The sequence below is a fragment of the Micropterus salmoides genome, unplaced genomic scaffold (assembly GCF_014851395.1).
Source record: "Micropterus salmoides isolate LMB-PRFRI ecotype aquatic unplaced genomic scaffold, ASM1485139v1 Ms_hic_scaffold_21, whole genome shotgun sequence".
Classification (NCBI taxonomy): domain Eukaryota; kingdom Metazoa; phylum Chordata; class Actinopteri; order Centrarchiformes; family Centrarchidae; genus Micropterus; species Micropterus salmoides.
Window position 1 is genome coordinate 21,148,978 of NW_024041262.1, and position 17,283 is coordinate 21,166,260.

A 17,283-nucleotide genomic window follows, 5' to 3' on the forward strand; every position below is an offset into this window, starting at 1 on the left:
TTCCTGTAGGATTCCTGTTGGATTCCCGTGGTATAGGAGTCAATTTCACTATTCATCACAGGACTGGGATGGGACAGGAGTATTTTTGTGGACAGGAGTGCCTATTTTCCCTATAAGTAACTCAGATTTACAGGCAAAATTACAAGAATATAAAATTCATACAGTTCTCTCCCTGTAAATATAACTTTTTATATATGATATTTATTTCCAGTAGTCATATGGTTTTCTGCTATAAAGTCTAATAAAATACAACTGGGCAATCAAGGCCTCCATGGATTTCTACAGTGAAAACATTAAGGGAGAAGAAATGGAGCCTGGTAAAAGACTGCCAGGAGAGATGTATTACAGGAAATGAGAAGGTAAAGGTGGGAAAAAAGCTCATATGCTGTTTTCCAGCAACTCCGCTTTTCATTCACTCACATAATACACATTCATGCCTGGGAGCAGCTCAGTACACTCCATAATAAGCAATGGAAGAGAAGACAAGCTATTCCTGATGTGCTCAGCTTTAACAGGCAAAACGAAGGGCAGGGGTTCAGACTCAGCTTACTAACTTTTACTCTTTTGTACACGTGATGTTTTATTTAAAAAAAATATTTGCTTACCTTGGCCGATGTGGCTCAGGTGAGGGTCTAGACTGGGTGAGCGGGGGTCTGCCAAGTCCTCGCTCCCACCATCTGCAGACGAAGAGCAGACAGAGAAAGACAGGGAGTGAGCTCGGTCGTGCTGGTAGCGTGGCGAGGAGGTGCGAGCCAGCAGCCAGGCCACATCCTCCTCTCCGATCAACCAGGTGTGGGACCAGAGAACCCCCAGCAAGCTGCTCACACACAGACCCTCCACACCCTTCCTCCTGGAGCCCAAGTGGCCCCTTACGGTGGCGTAGGGGGAACGCGCCAGCAAGCGCCACTTTTTCCGCCTCCCCATTGTTAGGCTAAATAGTCAGTCAGCCTCTATCATAGGGCCTGCCCATGGAGATAGCAAAAACATTTACATTACAGCCATTGTTGCATGCAGAGAATCCTGTGTTAGAACCACAATCATAGAGCTCACTGGGCTCTATGGTTCAGTGAGCTAGAACTAGCAGTGAAGCACTGGGCGTTTCCTAGGATAGATCCACATACAGTTAATGATATGAGGATCAATTACGCCCAAGGGAGCAGGCAGGCAAAATTAGCCACAGTGGATGCAGCTGGGGGGGGGGGGCATCACTGGGCAGCACAGTCAGTGTCACTGGGGATTGTTTCATAATCCTGTTCAAGTGGATCTACTGTAAAGCACAACAGGCCAGCAGAGGAGGTTTGGAACAAATGATTAATACTCAGAATAAATACATCCCACTGGAATTAAGTGAGTTATTAATAAAATATAAACTATAATGATGTGTGAAAACTAGTTTAAGCCAATGGATTTTCCATGTGTAGATATATCAAAGATTGTTGTATTAAGTAGAAAGACAAGACCTTTTATCGCAAAAGGATTGTATATTTTGGCAAGCCCACACATTGTGTTTCAATCACAGAGCTCACCATCAGCCTAGAAAGCCCAAACAAATACTCAAGTATTATCTCTCCCATCACAGATTCACACACTGTGTGCCAGTAGCCACACAGCAGTCTAGATTGGCTCGCTGGTGGAAAGATCAAGCTTGTCGATGGACGGATAGAATAAGCCGTAGGGCATGATTGTGTGAGAACTGGGCCAGCCAGAGATTGACACTGATTGTGGAAGGGAGTTCTCTGCAGAGGATTTTCAGTGCACGCTTCCTGACCTGAGCCACCATGTCAGGATGTGTCAAGTGTCAAAAAATTAATAGGTATACCAACCAAATACGTAATCAAAACATATCATTCTGGAGTGATTTAGAAATTCCTGCAATATGACCTTTTATTGTTGGTTTACAGACAAAGAGAATAAAGCATTAGACCTTGCTGCTAACACCTCTACTCTGACACCACCATTTCTTCCATGTTCAACACCAATAACCACCAAAAATAGCTTCTCACCTTGTGTACCTGATGAGCCATATCTTCCAGTAAAATCAATGTCGTGAAAATCAATATGGGCTTTGAAGATGATGTGCTTGAGCTACGAGCATTGCTTGCACTGTGAGCCATGAAATACACACTTGCAAGCAGATCTAAAGAGTGTGACGATGTGAGCGGAAAGCTCAATTATATACACTAATACATTTTGCACACCTGCTATGCTCCTGCAGCATATCAGATAAGCACCTTAGGTTACGTTTTAAGCAACTTGATTGTCATCAGACAAGTTTAGTAGCTTATCGTCATATCTGAAGCCTTAATAACTTAAATTAACAGAGGACAATAAGCTGTAGAATTAGTTAGAACAGATAACAAAATTCTTGGGCCGTATCTTCTTTAGATGTGTGGCGATATTATTCAGTTTTAAAAACTGAAACTGTACTCTTGATTGTAACATACACCGTATTACATGTGGTTTAGTTGTTTTTGGGTTTTTTCTAAAAAGAGCTGCAGGCTTTCCTGAAAATGAACCAACTTTTGTTCAGGTTCAATTATATTCTACTCACTAATTGACAATTCTACGTTAAACCTTCAAATTAAATTACTTTGTAAAAATTATACGCAGCACAAATGTGCCTTTACCTCTTTATGGCAGCCTCCTTTCTCTCAACTATCATTTCTTTTTAGGCCAGGGAAACACATCTTTGTACCTCTTTTATTCGAAAGAGAACACTTCTATTCTTTGGTGCAGATTGTTCTCTTGTTACCACTGATCACAGCACAATGTCCTGCCACACAGATCAATGGCCTATTAAGCAGGCAACATGAAAGGGGAGGACCCTATAGTTGATAGAAGACAGAGATGCTTTTATTCCAACTGCAGAGACAAACAGTGGACATCATTCTAGCTCCTTACAGAACATCTGTCAATCACTTGTTTCAACAACAATGTGAGAATATGACTGAAGTTTCCAGCTCAGTATCTCAGTATCCGATTCAAAGTCAGGACAGACAATCTGCGCTCTGTAACCACATCCTATTTAGCTGTAAAAATCAAAGCTTTACGCTCTCTGAAGGTAAAAGACCATCTCCTAAACCAAATAAATAATGGTGTACTTACTCTGCTGGCTATTCTTCGGAGCTGTAATGCTCCGGTGCTGTTAGGATGTCAAAGGAGCAAGCCAATTTCGCACTTGGACAAAGAGTCATCATGGGAGAAGTCAGCGTGACATCTCATAGTGATCCCATGGAGCATGGCGGAGAACTCCGCTATCATTATCATTCAGACTGACTTTGATGAACCTGCCCATGTACACATTGTGACCTCTCCTCCAAAATGAGGCTTCATTCCCAGGTACCATCTGAGGGTGATTACAATAAATTGTGCTCTTTGTATGATCGTCTTTGGCAAAAAGAAGAGCTTAAAAGTCAGTTACAGTATTTGACAGAAAGCTAAGTCATCACTGGTTACATATACCATTTGGGTTTTGATCTTTACCCTGGATGTCCAAAAACTTTGAATAACTAATCCGGAGAAGTAGGTGGAACAAATTTCAATTTGAAATGGATTCGGTTCTTTTTCTGCGACAAATCGATCACGTCACACACAAAAGCAACCGATAAACTCACCCTGAAAGTGTAATCAATGCCTGTCTTTTACTTGCAGGACCCTCCAAAATAGCCAACAATGGAAAGAGAAAAAGATTGCAACTGAGCCGTGTAACTGAGACACATCCCGGATATTAGGAGCCCAGAGAATTACATCCTTCAGCTCAATGACTTCAGTCAGTGACAGCCCTGTGATTCAGTGTTAGGTTCAGTTCCTTTCTGCCTTATTCCTCACCGTTGCTGATTGCTTCTGTGCGGCCCTGATGTTGTTGCCAACTTGTTGTCAATCCACAGTTTCTCACCAGGAAGCAAACTTAAGCCTCTAATTAAAACACCAGTATTCTCCTGTTACTCTCCTTGTCACAGCAAATTCTTCTCACCATTCATCAAAATAACATTCAAGGTTAGAATTAGAGGGGCCACAAAATCTATCGGTGAGTTTTTCCAAAGATTCTTCATCCTATTTTATCCCGGTTTCTTTGTAATGCATTACACCAGGCACAGACATCCTTTTCGTACCTTCCATACCCTAAAAACATGACGTCTACAAATTAATTTTATTTAATAATTATCTAAGTTTGGTGCTAGATGTGATAAATTTCTACACTGCTAGTGCATACTATCCTTGCATTATCCTGTAATCCTAATATACACTTCTTTCTCAAGAGAGCTACATGTTAAACTATCTAAAATCCCTATAAATCTTATGTAGAAACAGACGGATCATGTGCAAGCTACAATAATAAAACATTCTGACTTTTATTCAGCACATCGTAGCCCACACACAAATAAAAACGAATGTTCATACCATATATCACAAGGAGTTGTCGTGTGTGAGCAGATGTACCAAGGGTAATTTTCCAAAATAGAGATAGATCTAAAGAGTGCTAAAAAGTAAAGTTTGAAATTAGAAAAGATAAATGCCAAGGAGTGAATCAGTGCTCTGTGCTAATTTCTGTAGAGAGAAACAATTGGTGCTGCCAAATTGCAACTTCTGATGTCACCAGAGAGGAGGCTGGCATATGACTGCTCCTGGGCCTTTAAGCAGGGCACTTAAAAACCACAAACTCAAGTGCACCTCAAGGATTAAAAAATATAGGTGCAGACCGATCCAATGATTCTTTTGATTACATTATTAATCTGTTGCTCTATGAAATGTCATAAAGTAGACATCTTTTATCACTTATCTTTCAGCTCAAGGTGAAGCCTTCAGACTATTTGTTTTACCTGACCAACAGTCCAAAACCAAAAGATTTTATAAATTATAAAATTAATTTATAATGACACAAAACAGAGAAAAGATGAAAACACTCATGTCTGAGAAGCTGAAATTAGCAAACATTTGGCACTTTGGCTTGATGAATGCAATCATCAAAATTGTTGTGCATTAAGTTTCTACCAATCGATTAATCGACTAATCAATTAATTAACTAATCAATTTAGCACTATTTGTGTCTCAAGTTGCAGAAGCAAACATTTTGTCCGCAGAGATATTGACAGCACAATATCACCATACTGTTCCAACTAATGGATTAATCGTGAAACCCTTTCAGCGCTAGTATGCAAAAGTGTGTCTCAAGACAAACATTCAGCTGCTCCTCTGGTTTGACATTCATTTAATCTGTATTTTATCATATTTACAAGAAAATGGAGCATCTTAATGAATCACAACACCACAGTGAGCTGCACAGAGCCATATGAGAGCACAGATATCCATTCAGATGTAAATATGGCGGACATCTTCATTAGCATCAGCCTCAGAGTATGCTAACATGAAAATGCAGGCATACTCCAAAGGAAACACACACACACACACACACACACACACACACCCCTTCTATAAGAGAGCTTGTAAAGTGTTTTCTCTCCACCGCCGCACCGAGCCAGGTCTGCCACAGGAAGTGGAGGGTTCTGACATCCTGCCAATGTAAAACAATAGGGAACCGCTGCCATCCAAACCACAACACACACACTTACTGTATATACGATACGGACCCTGCCATACATAACAGGAGCAAGCGTGATATACTGCGATGAGACCAAAAATAGTCTTTGCAGGGGAAACTAATGTCATAACAATAAGACTCAATAAGGGGGTTATACTTGTGAAGCTTGTGAACTTAGTGGCACAATTAGAAAATCATGTGATCATACGTCTCACTTTCCCCAACAATTATACTGACAAATTGTGTATTAATTTCTTTTCTAACTACAAATTTAACAACTGCAAAATGTCATTGAAAGTATATCTGTGGTGTAATGTTATTTGTTTTGGTTCCCTCACATGAAAAGGGCAGAGAGCCCATCTCTGGTCTGGAATCGGCTATTCAGACCTTTATTTTGATAAATAGCAATTGAAAGATTGATGTGGTGATGGAAACACAGCAGGACCGCAAACTCACCACATATAGAAAAATAAAAAATACACCACTAAGATACCAGCAGCCAGACAGTAGTACTTTTTTATTAAAGAACCCCAAAACATCAAATAAGTATTTTGCTCTAACATCAATCATGTTTTTATCATTTATTAGTCAAAAAATCAGCTAATCAGAGCTGTGTAGGTGTGGTATGATCACATTGGATTTACAGTGCTGGCAACATAGGCAAACACCTCCACAACTATAATCACGTTTCAGATTTAAATATTGCTAAATCCTTACTGCTGCACAGAAATACTGAATGTGACGTCACCATTTTCCGACTGAGTCAAACCCACGTAAAAACCAGCGAGAGGAGCAAAAAACAAAAAAAAAAAAAGCAGCATGTGGTATAACCAAACTGTTCAAGCTTTGTCAGAAAATGTTGTATTCATGCAGGACCCAATTGCTCCACTTAAAAAGATGAAAGAAACTTTTGCTTGTTGCTGTTCCACCTTTTCAAATGTGAGGATTTGCAGCTTTTTTCTTTTTCTCTGTCATTGTAAACTAAATATCAAGGCAATTAAAAGATGATCTTTGAAATTAAAATGGGCATTTTTTTCAGAAATGTGTAAAATTCTGTAGACAAAATGATTAATCTTGAAACTAATCTGCAGATTAACCAATAATGAAAACAACTGTTAGCTGCAGCCCTAAAAAGACATGGTTAGATAACACATACAGAATAACACAACCATTTTTTCCTGTAAGCAATCCATATACATCAACAGCCTTCCTGTTTAAAAACATATGCATGAGCAAAATTACTACAACACTCTTAAGGCCACACTGCTCAATGTTTCAAAAAGGAGGGGTGAAGCTGGGACTGAGGCGCGTGAAACTGTTTGTCACTGGCTGTTTCACCTGCAGTGACAGGCCAAAAGACAATCCTGTCAACTCTTAAGCACTCTGAGGGAAGACAAACTGCACCAGTTATGAGGGTTCCCAGTAGGCGGAAGATACTATTATAGACCTTTGTTGTTGTGAGTCTGTGGGGACAGCATAATGCAGGTGTGTGGACTGGAATAGTAGGAAGGAGATTGAGCCAGCCGAGCCAGCAGTTACACAAGCCGTTAACCGAGTTTAGGGTAATGCCCATATCAGCTTTGATTTAATGTGTGTCCTACTCTTTTACAAGCAAGAAGGCTAAAAAGACAGCCAGCCAGCATGAGAGCAAAGAAACTGATGTACTGTGTGGGTAGCAGACACTTCTGAATGCTTCTAATGCCTACATCCTGTTGGATAGTCAGATAATATACAGAAAAAACTGCATTTAAAACACACTACCAACACAAGCCTTTTTACTCCAGTCTGCATATTAGTTAATGTGTGTTAAAGACCTGCATTCATTCATCCATTTGCTCAATATACCAAGTAAATCAAGAAATGGTTATTTTAAAGTAAGAATACTACAGGACAAGCCAGGTAATAATGGTCAAGTGTTCAATAGGAAAGAGTGTGATGACATTTTCTCCCAAGCGCAAAGATATTTTCTGCGAATACATCTGTAATGCATCATAACACTTGATTTGTGGTCTGGTCAACAATGGTGCAAACAAATTTAAACAACAAGATTTTCAACATTCAACATTTTACATGCTATACCTCTAATTTGGGCAAAATACATCTTTAATGTGGCGAAACAAGTCCCAGCCTAATTGAAGAGTATTTAATTAGATAACAGCACTGCAGATAATTTAGATGAATCTTTGTTGTTGTATGTGGGGCTCATTTGTTTTTTCTAGATATTGGTTTACATGCCAAGAGCGAACTGTAAATCAGTGGCATCTTCCAATTTACCAAGCAACAGCAGATGCAATAAAAGAAGAAATATTCCTATATCCAAGTCATGCCCAAAGCACTACAGGGGTATCTCTGTTTGTCTTGTTGTTACATTACTGTTGATTATCCGGCGGCTACGGCAAATCTTAATGCAGGTCTTTTTTTAGCTCATACTACTGCTGCCTTTTATTAAACCTCACCTGTGTTCTCAGCTATAATATGACCTATATTACACATATCCTAGTTATTTTGGACAAGCGTTGAACTGATGGGCTTATGTTAGTTGATTCTGATATGTTTCTGCTAAAATTAAATACAGCATATTTTATAAGCTAATGTTTAGCATTTTAATATAAATTCTAAAGTCCATCAAGGGGAAGCTATACAACTCCGTTCATATCTCATAAAACATATCAGCTAACTTGCTTCCATCAGGTGATTTATGATATCTTTTTATATCAATCAATTAATACAAATTAGAATCAACGGACATACAAGACATTTAATTGCTCGGCTTGATAAGTGTCAATAAATTGCAGTACAAAAATGCAAATGATTTTAGGTCATTTAGAAACAATGTCTCCTGTAAACCTCCCACAAAAAATGACAAATTTAAGGGACCCTTATCAAAAATGTTTATTTATGGTAAGTGTTTCTTATCTAAATTGTATTCGGCCGATATCATACTTTTCTTAACATTTCAATATTGGTATTCACCTGGTTTATGCTAGTGTACTTGGCCCAATAATGATCTGTTTCCTTGGCTTAAAATAACACTTTATCCCTTCCCACCCTCCAGAAAAACCCAGAGCCTATGACCCTGGCCACCAGGGTATATGTGGAGGACAGCAAACAGCACGGTGGCGGCGTTGGGCCAGAGAGGTGACGCATATGTGAGTGGCTGAGTGCGTCAGGCTCTGGCTAACAGCACCACGACTCAGCAGTGTCCTGGATGGATGGAGGTGTTATGATGGAGGAAGTAGAGAGAAATAGTAATGTAACAGAGACAGAGAAAAGAGAGAAAGAAAAGAGTGATATGCCCTGACTCCTACACTGCCATGCTATGCTGAGGAAAGCTATGTCGCAGCACAGAGTGGGTGGGCTTAGTTTAAAAATAAAATAATGAAAAACTAAATGAAAGCTAGTGTAGAAAAGTCTGGAGAAGAAAAAAAAAAGCATGAAGCATCTCCTACCTTCAGTCTGACACACCACTGGAGTTGCATCACAGAGCGGAGAAATAAAAAGCAAGCAGCAAAAATAACCAAACGGATCTGTAAGTGTTATAGGGATTTTGCTTTGGTTGCTTCGAGAAAGAGGACGGGCAGAAAAATAAAAAGCTGGTATGGCTCCTGGTCTGCCTCCAGGCGTTCCAATGAAGAATGATGCTTTTGTTTCTATCCATTTTTAATCCCTGGCAATCACACACAAAGGGACAGCAAAAAATGTGAAAAGCAGACATCCTACCTGTACCGCCTCCCTCCTTATTTTCCCCTCTCTCCATCACTAATACTAGAATTGAGACAATGACCCTCATTTTGTTTCTCTTGTTTCTCTTCAAACATTAATCAATTTCAATCTGTCATTTTTTCTTAGCAATCATTTAGTATATGAAATGTATACAAAAAAATTATCGTATTTCCCGGAGCCCACAGTTGTGTCTTGAAATTGCTTGTTTTGTTCGATAAACACTTCAAAATGCAAAAGATATTCAATTTACAACAATACAAAACAGAGCAGAGCAGCAAATCCTCACATTGGAGATGTTGGAACAAACAAATGTTTGGACTTTTTTCTTTGTGAATGACTTAAATGATTAATCAATTAGAAGCTGTTGGCTAAACTCCTCCCCTGAGCAACAATTGTCAAATCATGGCTTTAGAAACTGTAACTAGGCATGACAGGCTTGTCAGGCTTTGACTTTCTGCACATGCTGAAGCGGTGACTGGTGGGGCTGTAGTAAGAGTGACTCAGCATTTAAAGATTTTTGAGGGTGGCTTTTGTCTAGCCTTTCAAAAACACAAGAGCAAAAATGTAGATTCAACAATGTGTTTATCTTCTGTAATGTATGATTTATGTTTTTTTTAAATGTGTCTGCTTAGAATATAATGTTTTTTGTTGGTAATTGTCATTCTTGTGGTGGTTTACTATTGAAACCAGGAGTGAAAGGACTGTTTCATTTGAAAAGAGTAGCAAATTTATTTATTTTTTGTTGATGTTTTTTTGTTGTCTGCGTACAGCTTACTCGTCCAGCCGTGTCTACAGTCAACTGACATAAACTTCGTGGCCTACATAGGGGGCCCCCCTCCCAGCCGGGGCCCTGGGTTGGTAACCCCATGCACTAATGGTACCTCCGCTTATGGCTGTACAACAACCGTCGGTAGTAACTTAGTTACTCTTAAATCCAAGGAGCATCATTCACAAAGAACATTTGTGTCTTCAGGTTATGTTAAAACAATATTTAAACTAGCCAAGGTTAGACTAACGTCGCACTGTCCTGCTATTCACTGCATTTTGGGAAGTAACACTAACAAACCCAGCCAACATACTGTTTGAAAGTCAAAAACAAGTATGTAAACTAAGCAGCCAAACAGGGTTATGCTATAACAAAATAACAGCGTACATTTAAATCGTAGATCACTAAAACTAGGAAGCTCTACATCGCAACAAAAGAACACTGCAGTTTGTTTATTTCAATGTCTTACCCATGAACTAATGAGGACGCTGACTTTTTGCCTGGAACATACAGCTTTAGCATCAATCCTACCATGATATCATGTATTTAGCAATCAAGTGCATATTTACAACCCCTCGAGTCACGAATAAGTCACAAGGAAACATTAAAAAATCAGCAGGAGACACCGTTTTCAACCAACTCATGGAGTAAATATTAGCTTCATTAGCTAGCTAGCTACAGCTGATAAAATCTGTCAGTGACAATTGTCACGTCAGTTGCTGGCTAAAAATGAGAAGCTGCTTTTGTCTACCAAAGTCTGAAATCAAGCACCCATTGCTTCAAAAATTACTAAGAATTTGGGAGGTAAATCTGACACTATTATCACTGTAAACTGCATATGCGCAGTGCAAGAATGGAAAGCTTGACAAGCTTAGTATCAGTAACCAAGTGAGACGGGGCTTAGCAAATAATCAGTTGTTGTTGATTCATTTTTTGTCAACTGATTAATTAATTACCGGCTTAATAATTTCAGGATCAACACAGAAGTAAACAATTCTTTCATTTGATATTTGGACAGCATGTTGATCACTGTCATAATATATCTGCTGATGTTAAAACCAGATTTGCGGTTATTCTGTAGCCTTGTTTCAGTTAATCTACAAATCTCAGTCTGCGGCACAGGAGAGTTATCACCTCCAGTTCCCTTTGACCTCTGGCTGTCTACAGTGAGAGGAGGGGCGTCTGCGACTCCTGCTAAGGTTGCAGATGCCTCTCTCTGCACAGACGAAGAGTGTTTAATGAGAAAAGGTTGGGATCCCGATAAATTCACAGAGGGAGGCTGAATAAAAGAGCTCCTTCTGCAGTCGGTGCGTGTTCATTATGGTGGAAGATATTTACTGCCTTTCAAATTACTGCCTCAGTAAATGACAGACTGAGCTATTACCATACAGCGGCTTAAAGAGGAATACTGCTAAATTTGATCCTTATTCCTGTTGCTTTGGGGGCCTTTCTGCATTGTAGGGATTTGTAAGCTTCGCAACAAAACCAGACATGAGGAAGGAGAAGTTTGTGCCACGCCCTAATCTCGCCTTTTCTAGCGCCAATATGGATGAACATTCAAAGGATTTTCAAGGACTACAGACATGAAATCAAAATCAACAACTCTGTCACTCAAAACGCTGAAACCCACGAATACAATATCAAACTGGGAGGAACTGTCACTGCTATTCTTTTAGCAGCTCTGCTACCAAGACTTGCTGCAAAGTTATGCATTAATTTGTGCCCATAATAAAGCCAGCAACAACTATTATTTTTCTTGTTTACCTCAACCTTTCACTATGAGGAAAATTTGATTAAAATTAAAATTAAATGAAATGGGGTGTCTCAAAATTATACAGCATATTAAAACAAAAAAGGTGACTCAACTCGTGTTAACGATAAAAACCTCAATTTAGTTAATGACATTCAGACAAACAATCCACAACTATATGCAGTGTCAAAGACGCAGCTCCAGGCTGTAGTATAGTATGTAGTATTAGTATAAAGTCTAAATCCTCTCTTGCAATTTCATAATAAAGTTATTTTAGCTTTCCATGGACTGTCTGCAGGCTGTATGACTAATGTAAATCATTTTGTTGAGTGGCCATTTGGTGATATTCGTTCTGAAGAACTCTAAAATGAGTTATGAGTTATGTTTTGATAGATTTCCACCTAATTGAGGGGTACTGTATGCTAGTACCACAAAAGACTTTTACAGAAAAACAGCCTCAAAAGAATACACAAAAGCTACTCCAAATAACAGAATGCAATCACTCGTTTATTTATACAATGATTTAATGCTTGGCCACAGCATGCACCTCTCCTTGTGGAAAACCAGCTAAATGCCAAACAAACAGATAAAAAAGCCCAGCATACAGTGTCTCCAAAATAGCCACGAGCACAAAAACACAACCATAAAAAGGATATTTGATGGATAGAAAAAGGCCAGAGGCAGACAAGCAAAGTGTCATTTTAGATTTTTTCCTCATTCCAATCGGAGTACAAAGCTTTCAACCTGCAAGGGGGTAACAATTAGGGAGAGAAGGAGAAAAGGATGGAGAAACAGAAAGAGAGGCGGCCATCGACTGTGCCCGTAGTAACAGATGAAGCATGGAGGTCGAAGAGAGGTGATTTAGAAAGACGACAGACTCTGTCCTTGCTACTGCGCCCTCTTTCATTGCTCTCTGTTATTCTTATCCTATGCTTGCCCAGAGCAATGCTATAATTCATTCTGTTTTCAGTGTCATTGTAATGATAGGAGAGGGGGAAAACTACATAAACACACATATTATACTCACACACCATTGCAATTGCAATGGAGATGGGCCTACAACTGCAAACAAGACAGCCTGAATAATGAAATACACATTAAATATAAAATAGACTGGGGGATTGTAAAGCCTGCAGTGCAGACACCAACACATCGAGAAAGTAGGCTACTGTATGTGGCTGGATGTCTCTTATCATTAACAAGGCAGCTGATACACCCTATAATACGTATGAGTATGTGTGTTACAGTATGTGTACTATATTTAGAAGGGTAAAAGTGTAAAACGTACGCACATGTCCTAACCTGAACTGCTGCTAGATCATTCTTACTACTCTATCGGACTAGACAAGAATTTCATATTTCAGACAACATATTTGTCAATATGGATGGATGAATGCAGAATATTGTAATAAATGTAAGTACACTGTATTTTGTAATAATTTTGGGTGGCTTTTTGCCTTTGTAAATGATAGAACAACTGAAGGGAGAGACAGGAAACGTAGAAGAGAGAGGGAATCGAATCTGGGCCGCTGCTGTAAGGATATAGCCATCTATATAGTGCGCATGCTCTACTAGGTGAGCTAACTGGCAACCCTAACACAAGTTTATATATGAACTTTTATCAACTTTGTACTTTGCTGAGTATAAAGAATTCAACAACGGGTGGACAAAACTAACTCCGGGATATGGGTGTGTGTGTGTGTGTGTGTGTGTGTGTGTGTGTGTGTGTGTGTGTGTGTGTGTGTGTGTGTGTGTGTGTGTGTGTGTGTGTGTGTGTGTGTGTGTGTGTGTGAGACGAGTACTGTTTTTCCACAGATCCAGCGTGCCCATGAATTTCTCATGTGTATCATTCAGCTGGGCACCTAATTCTGTTTGGGTGTAGGTTCTTTCCTTTAGTAGTAGTAGTACTAAACTGGAAACTCATTATTTAAAATTTTAGCTGATGTTTTGATTAATGTTTTTACAGAAATTGTGAATGTAAGGCTTCAATTATCAGTTGTTTAATTACTGGTCTACAAAACGCGAAAAAGTGGTGAAAAGGCTAATCACAGTTTCCTAAAGACTAGGTGAAATCTTCAAATTTCTTGTTTTGTCCAACCAACAGTCCAAAAACCAAAGCTTCAATTCATTTATAGAAAACAGACAAAAGCAGCAAATCCTCATAATTAAGCTGGAACCTGATGTGAATGTTTGGCATTTTTGTTGTTGTTGTTTTGGATTATTGAAATAGACGCTGATTAAGTGTTTGTCGATTGATAAGTCGGTTAATTTACAGTTTAAGCTCTATGTGTAAAGCTGTATACAATCTATCGCATGTAGCCCAATCTTTTAAATGCATGTAAAGCCAAAATAAACTATTAATTTACATGCAGTCTGATCTTATTGGACATGGTCTGTTTTATCAGTGACAGTCTTTGACAAACATAGTTAAACAGGGACAAAAGATATCTGTCTATTTCTAGATGGTTTACAGGTTGGGGTTAGCTGGAGAGTGAGAATTGTGGCTGCAATTGATGATTACATTTGTTATCACTAAATCTGTCAATTGTTTAGTCTAAAAAAGGTGGAAAAGTGTGAAAAATGCAAATCACAAATTCCCAGAGTCAAATGTTATAATAATATATATATATGATAATAATCATCTTTATTTGTAGAGCACTTTTCAAAAACAAGTTACAAAGTACTTTAACAAGTGTAAAGACAATGATACCCAAAAGACAATAATACAAATACAAAAACAATACAAGATAAAAGTAAGACAACATTGAAAAGACTAAAATACACATTTAAGATAAATATAAAATAAGTAAAATAGAATAAAATAAAGTCAAATAAGATCGGGAAAGGCTCTGCTATAAAAGTATGTTTTAAGAAGAGACTTAAGAGTTCACTGACACCGATTTCCTTGGGCAGGCTGTTCCAGAGCCTCGGGGCCCTGACTGCAAACGCTCTGTCCCCTTTAGTTTTCAGTCGAGACTCTGGAACAGACAACAGACCTCTGCCCGAGGATCTCAAGGTACGTGCTGGTGTGTATAGGACTAAAAGGTCAGAAATATAACAAGGCGAGAGGCCATGAAGAGCTTTAAAAGTGATCAATAACATTTTAAAGTCAATTCTAAAACATACTGGGAGCCAGTGTAATGAAGCTAAAATAGGAGTAATGTGGTCATATTTCTTTGTTCTGGTTAAAAGCCTGTCGGCTGAGTTCTGGACAGTCTGGAGTCGATCAGTAGATTTTTGGGTTAAACAAGTGAAAAGGCTGTTGCAATAATCCAGGCGTGATGAGATGAAGGCGTGTAAAATGGTCTCGGTGTCCTTAAAAGTTAACATAGATCGAATTTTTGCTATATTTCTAAGTTGATAAAAACATGATTGAACAAGCTTTCGAGCAAATTACTATCAAACCAAACACCAAGGTTCTTTGCAACAGGCTTAATGTGATTTACTAGGGAACCAGCAGATGGCGGTATTTGTTTTGCCATCTGCTGAGACCCTGAGGATGAAAACCATTCTAGGGCAGTACCAGAGATCCCCACCCAGTGCCTCAGTCTGTCTAACATGATGTTGTGATCAATGGTGTCAAAAGCAGCACCAAGGTCCAGGAGTACCAGGACTGAGCACATACCTTCATCAGCAGACATTAAAAGGTCATTGGTGACTTTAAGCAGGGCAGTCTCAGTGCTGTGGTACTTCCTGAAACCAGACTGAAACTTTTCAAATAATTTGTTATTTTCCAGTACAGTGAGCAGCTGTTTGGACACAATTCTTTCTAAAATCTTTGCAATAAAAGACAGTTTTGAAATTGGTCTAAAATTGTATCTGTTCAACAGTCCAGAACCCAAATATATTCAATTTATAGTGACATAACACAGACCAAAGCAACACATTCTCACATTTTATAAGCTGAAACCATGAATTTTTGGTATTTTTGATTGATAAATCATTAAGCAATCGTTTATAAAAAAAATTGTATAGAATTCATTTTCTGTCAATCAACTAATCGATTAATCGACTAATCATTTCAGCACTAGTGTGGATGCACCTGTTACAGCTGTGTGTCTGCAAATGTGTGGTACAATCATCAGATCTGTCAAAACAGATAAATTCACCCAGAGGCCTGATAAATCCAATCCTTCCAGCAAGTGTCAGCAGGAGTTACAGCTATTGAGAGTGACAAACATGGCTGCCACAGACTGGAGAGAAGGAGGTGGGGGGCAGCAGACAGTCAGACAGACAAGTACAGACATAGACAGACTGTAGGTTTGAATTCAGAGATGGCACGATAACTGTCATCCAACAGAGCAGACAGCCAGGGAGACACACAGCTGTCGTGGGTTTAGTCCACGCCTTGCTGTTGTGGTCCTCCCAACTGTGAAGTGAACCAATGCCGCCGTTCGCTTATGCAACATTGTGTTTTGCCGCATTTATCATACATTGCAAAGCAACACAATATCCCTCAGTATGCTCAGCTAGCAAGGGCACTTCCTGCTATTCAAAGGCACACAGCGTTGAGCAGCAATAATGAGACCATCCACATCAAGAGGCACAATGAAAGCCCAGTTTCCCGACTGGCAAAAACAACAGGATGCCGCTGCAGAAGGGGGGCTGATAAGTCCTGCATGGCATCAAAAATTTAAATGGGCCACCACCATGTTATTTCACATTTCTCACGGCCAAATGCACAATCTGGCAGACTGTTTTGTTTATAGAGGATTTTTGGTATGCTAGGAAATCAAACGTTCATGAAAATAAAAAATAGTGACATAATGGATTGAGATGTTTGGGGAAAATGAACAAATATTTAAAAATGGAGGACTAGAGATGGCAAATGGTTAGCACCTGTAATAATGACAATAAACGGATGATGAATAGGTGGAATGAGTGGGACTTCACAAAAAAGGAAGATGAGGGGGTGCAAGAAAATAACCACTCCAGGAAGAATGAAAAGAAAGGAGGAACAGTGGGATGGATGTAAAAAGAAGTTGTGACGAAAACGTTAAGAGCGTACGGATTGATGAAAAGAGATGAAGGAGGAGGAACAGAAGCAGCGGTGATGAATGGAGAAGACAAAGATGAAGAGGGAGATGACTCCAGGGTGGGAGAACCTAAAAGGAGTAAGGTGGACAAGTTTGGTTATGAGATGATGTGGATAAATAGAGACAGAAGGACTTGACAAAAAGGAGGAGGATGGGAGGAAGAGAAGGGGATGGAGTGGTGAAGACTCATTAGCCTACGCAGGGCTGGTACATTGAGCCTTCCCTGCACTACTGTTTCATCTCCCTCTCTTCTCTCTCCTTTTGTTCTCCAGAAATATCTGAGTGGGTGGGAGAGAGAGTAACAGAGTGTGCGGGAAAGAAGGAGAAAGTTACAGTAAGTGAAGTGATGACTTAGAGTGAGGGGGACAGTGTGACAGAGGAAGTAGGTGACTAGTGAACAGGTCTGGAATTTATTAGAAAATGATCAATATAATATCAATAGGATCCCTGATTTTCATCACCAAAATGG

At 39.3% G+C, this 17,283-nt stretch overlaps 1 protein-coding gene across 1 annotated transcript in view; it reads right to left on the reverse strand.

The window, feature by feature from the left end:
* The window catches only part of tanc2b (tetratricopeptide repeat, ankyrin repeat and coiled-coil containing 2b), a 133,633-nt gene that overhangs the window by 68,566 nt on the left and 47,784 nt on the right, over nucleotides 1-17,283 (reverse strand). The window contains 1 exon segment of the mRNA XM_038734910.1: nucleotides 606-677. Within this exon segment, the coding sequence (XP_038590838.1) occupies nucleotides 606-677 (72 nt within the window).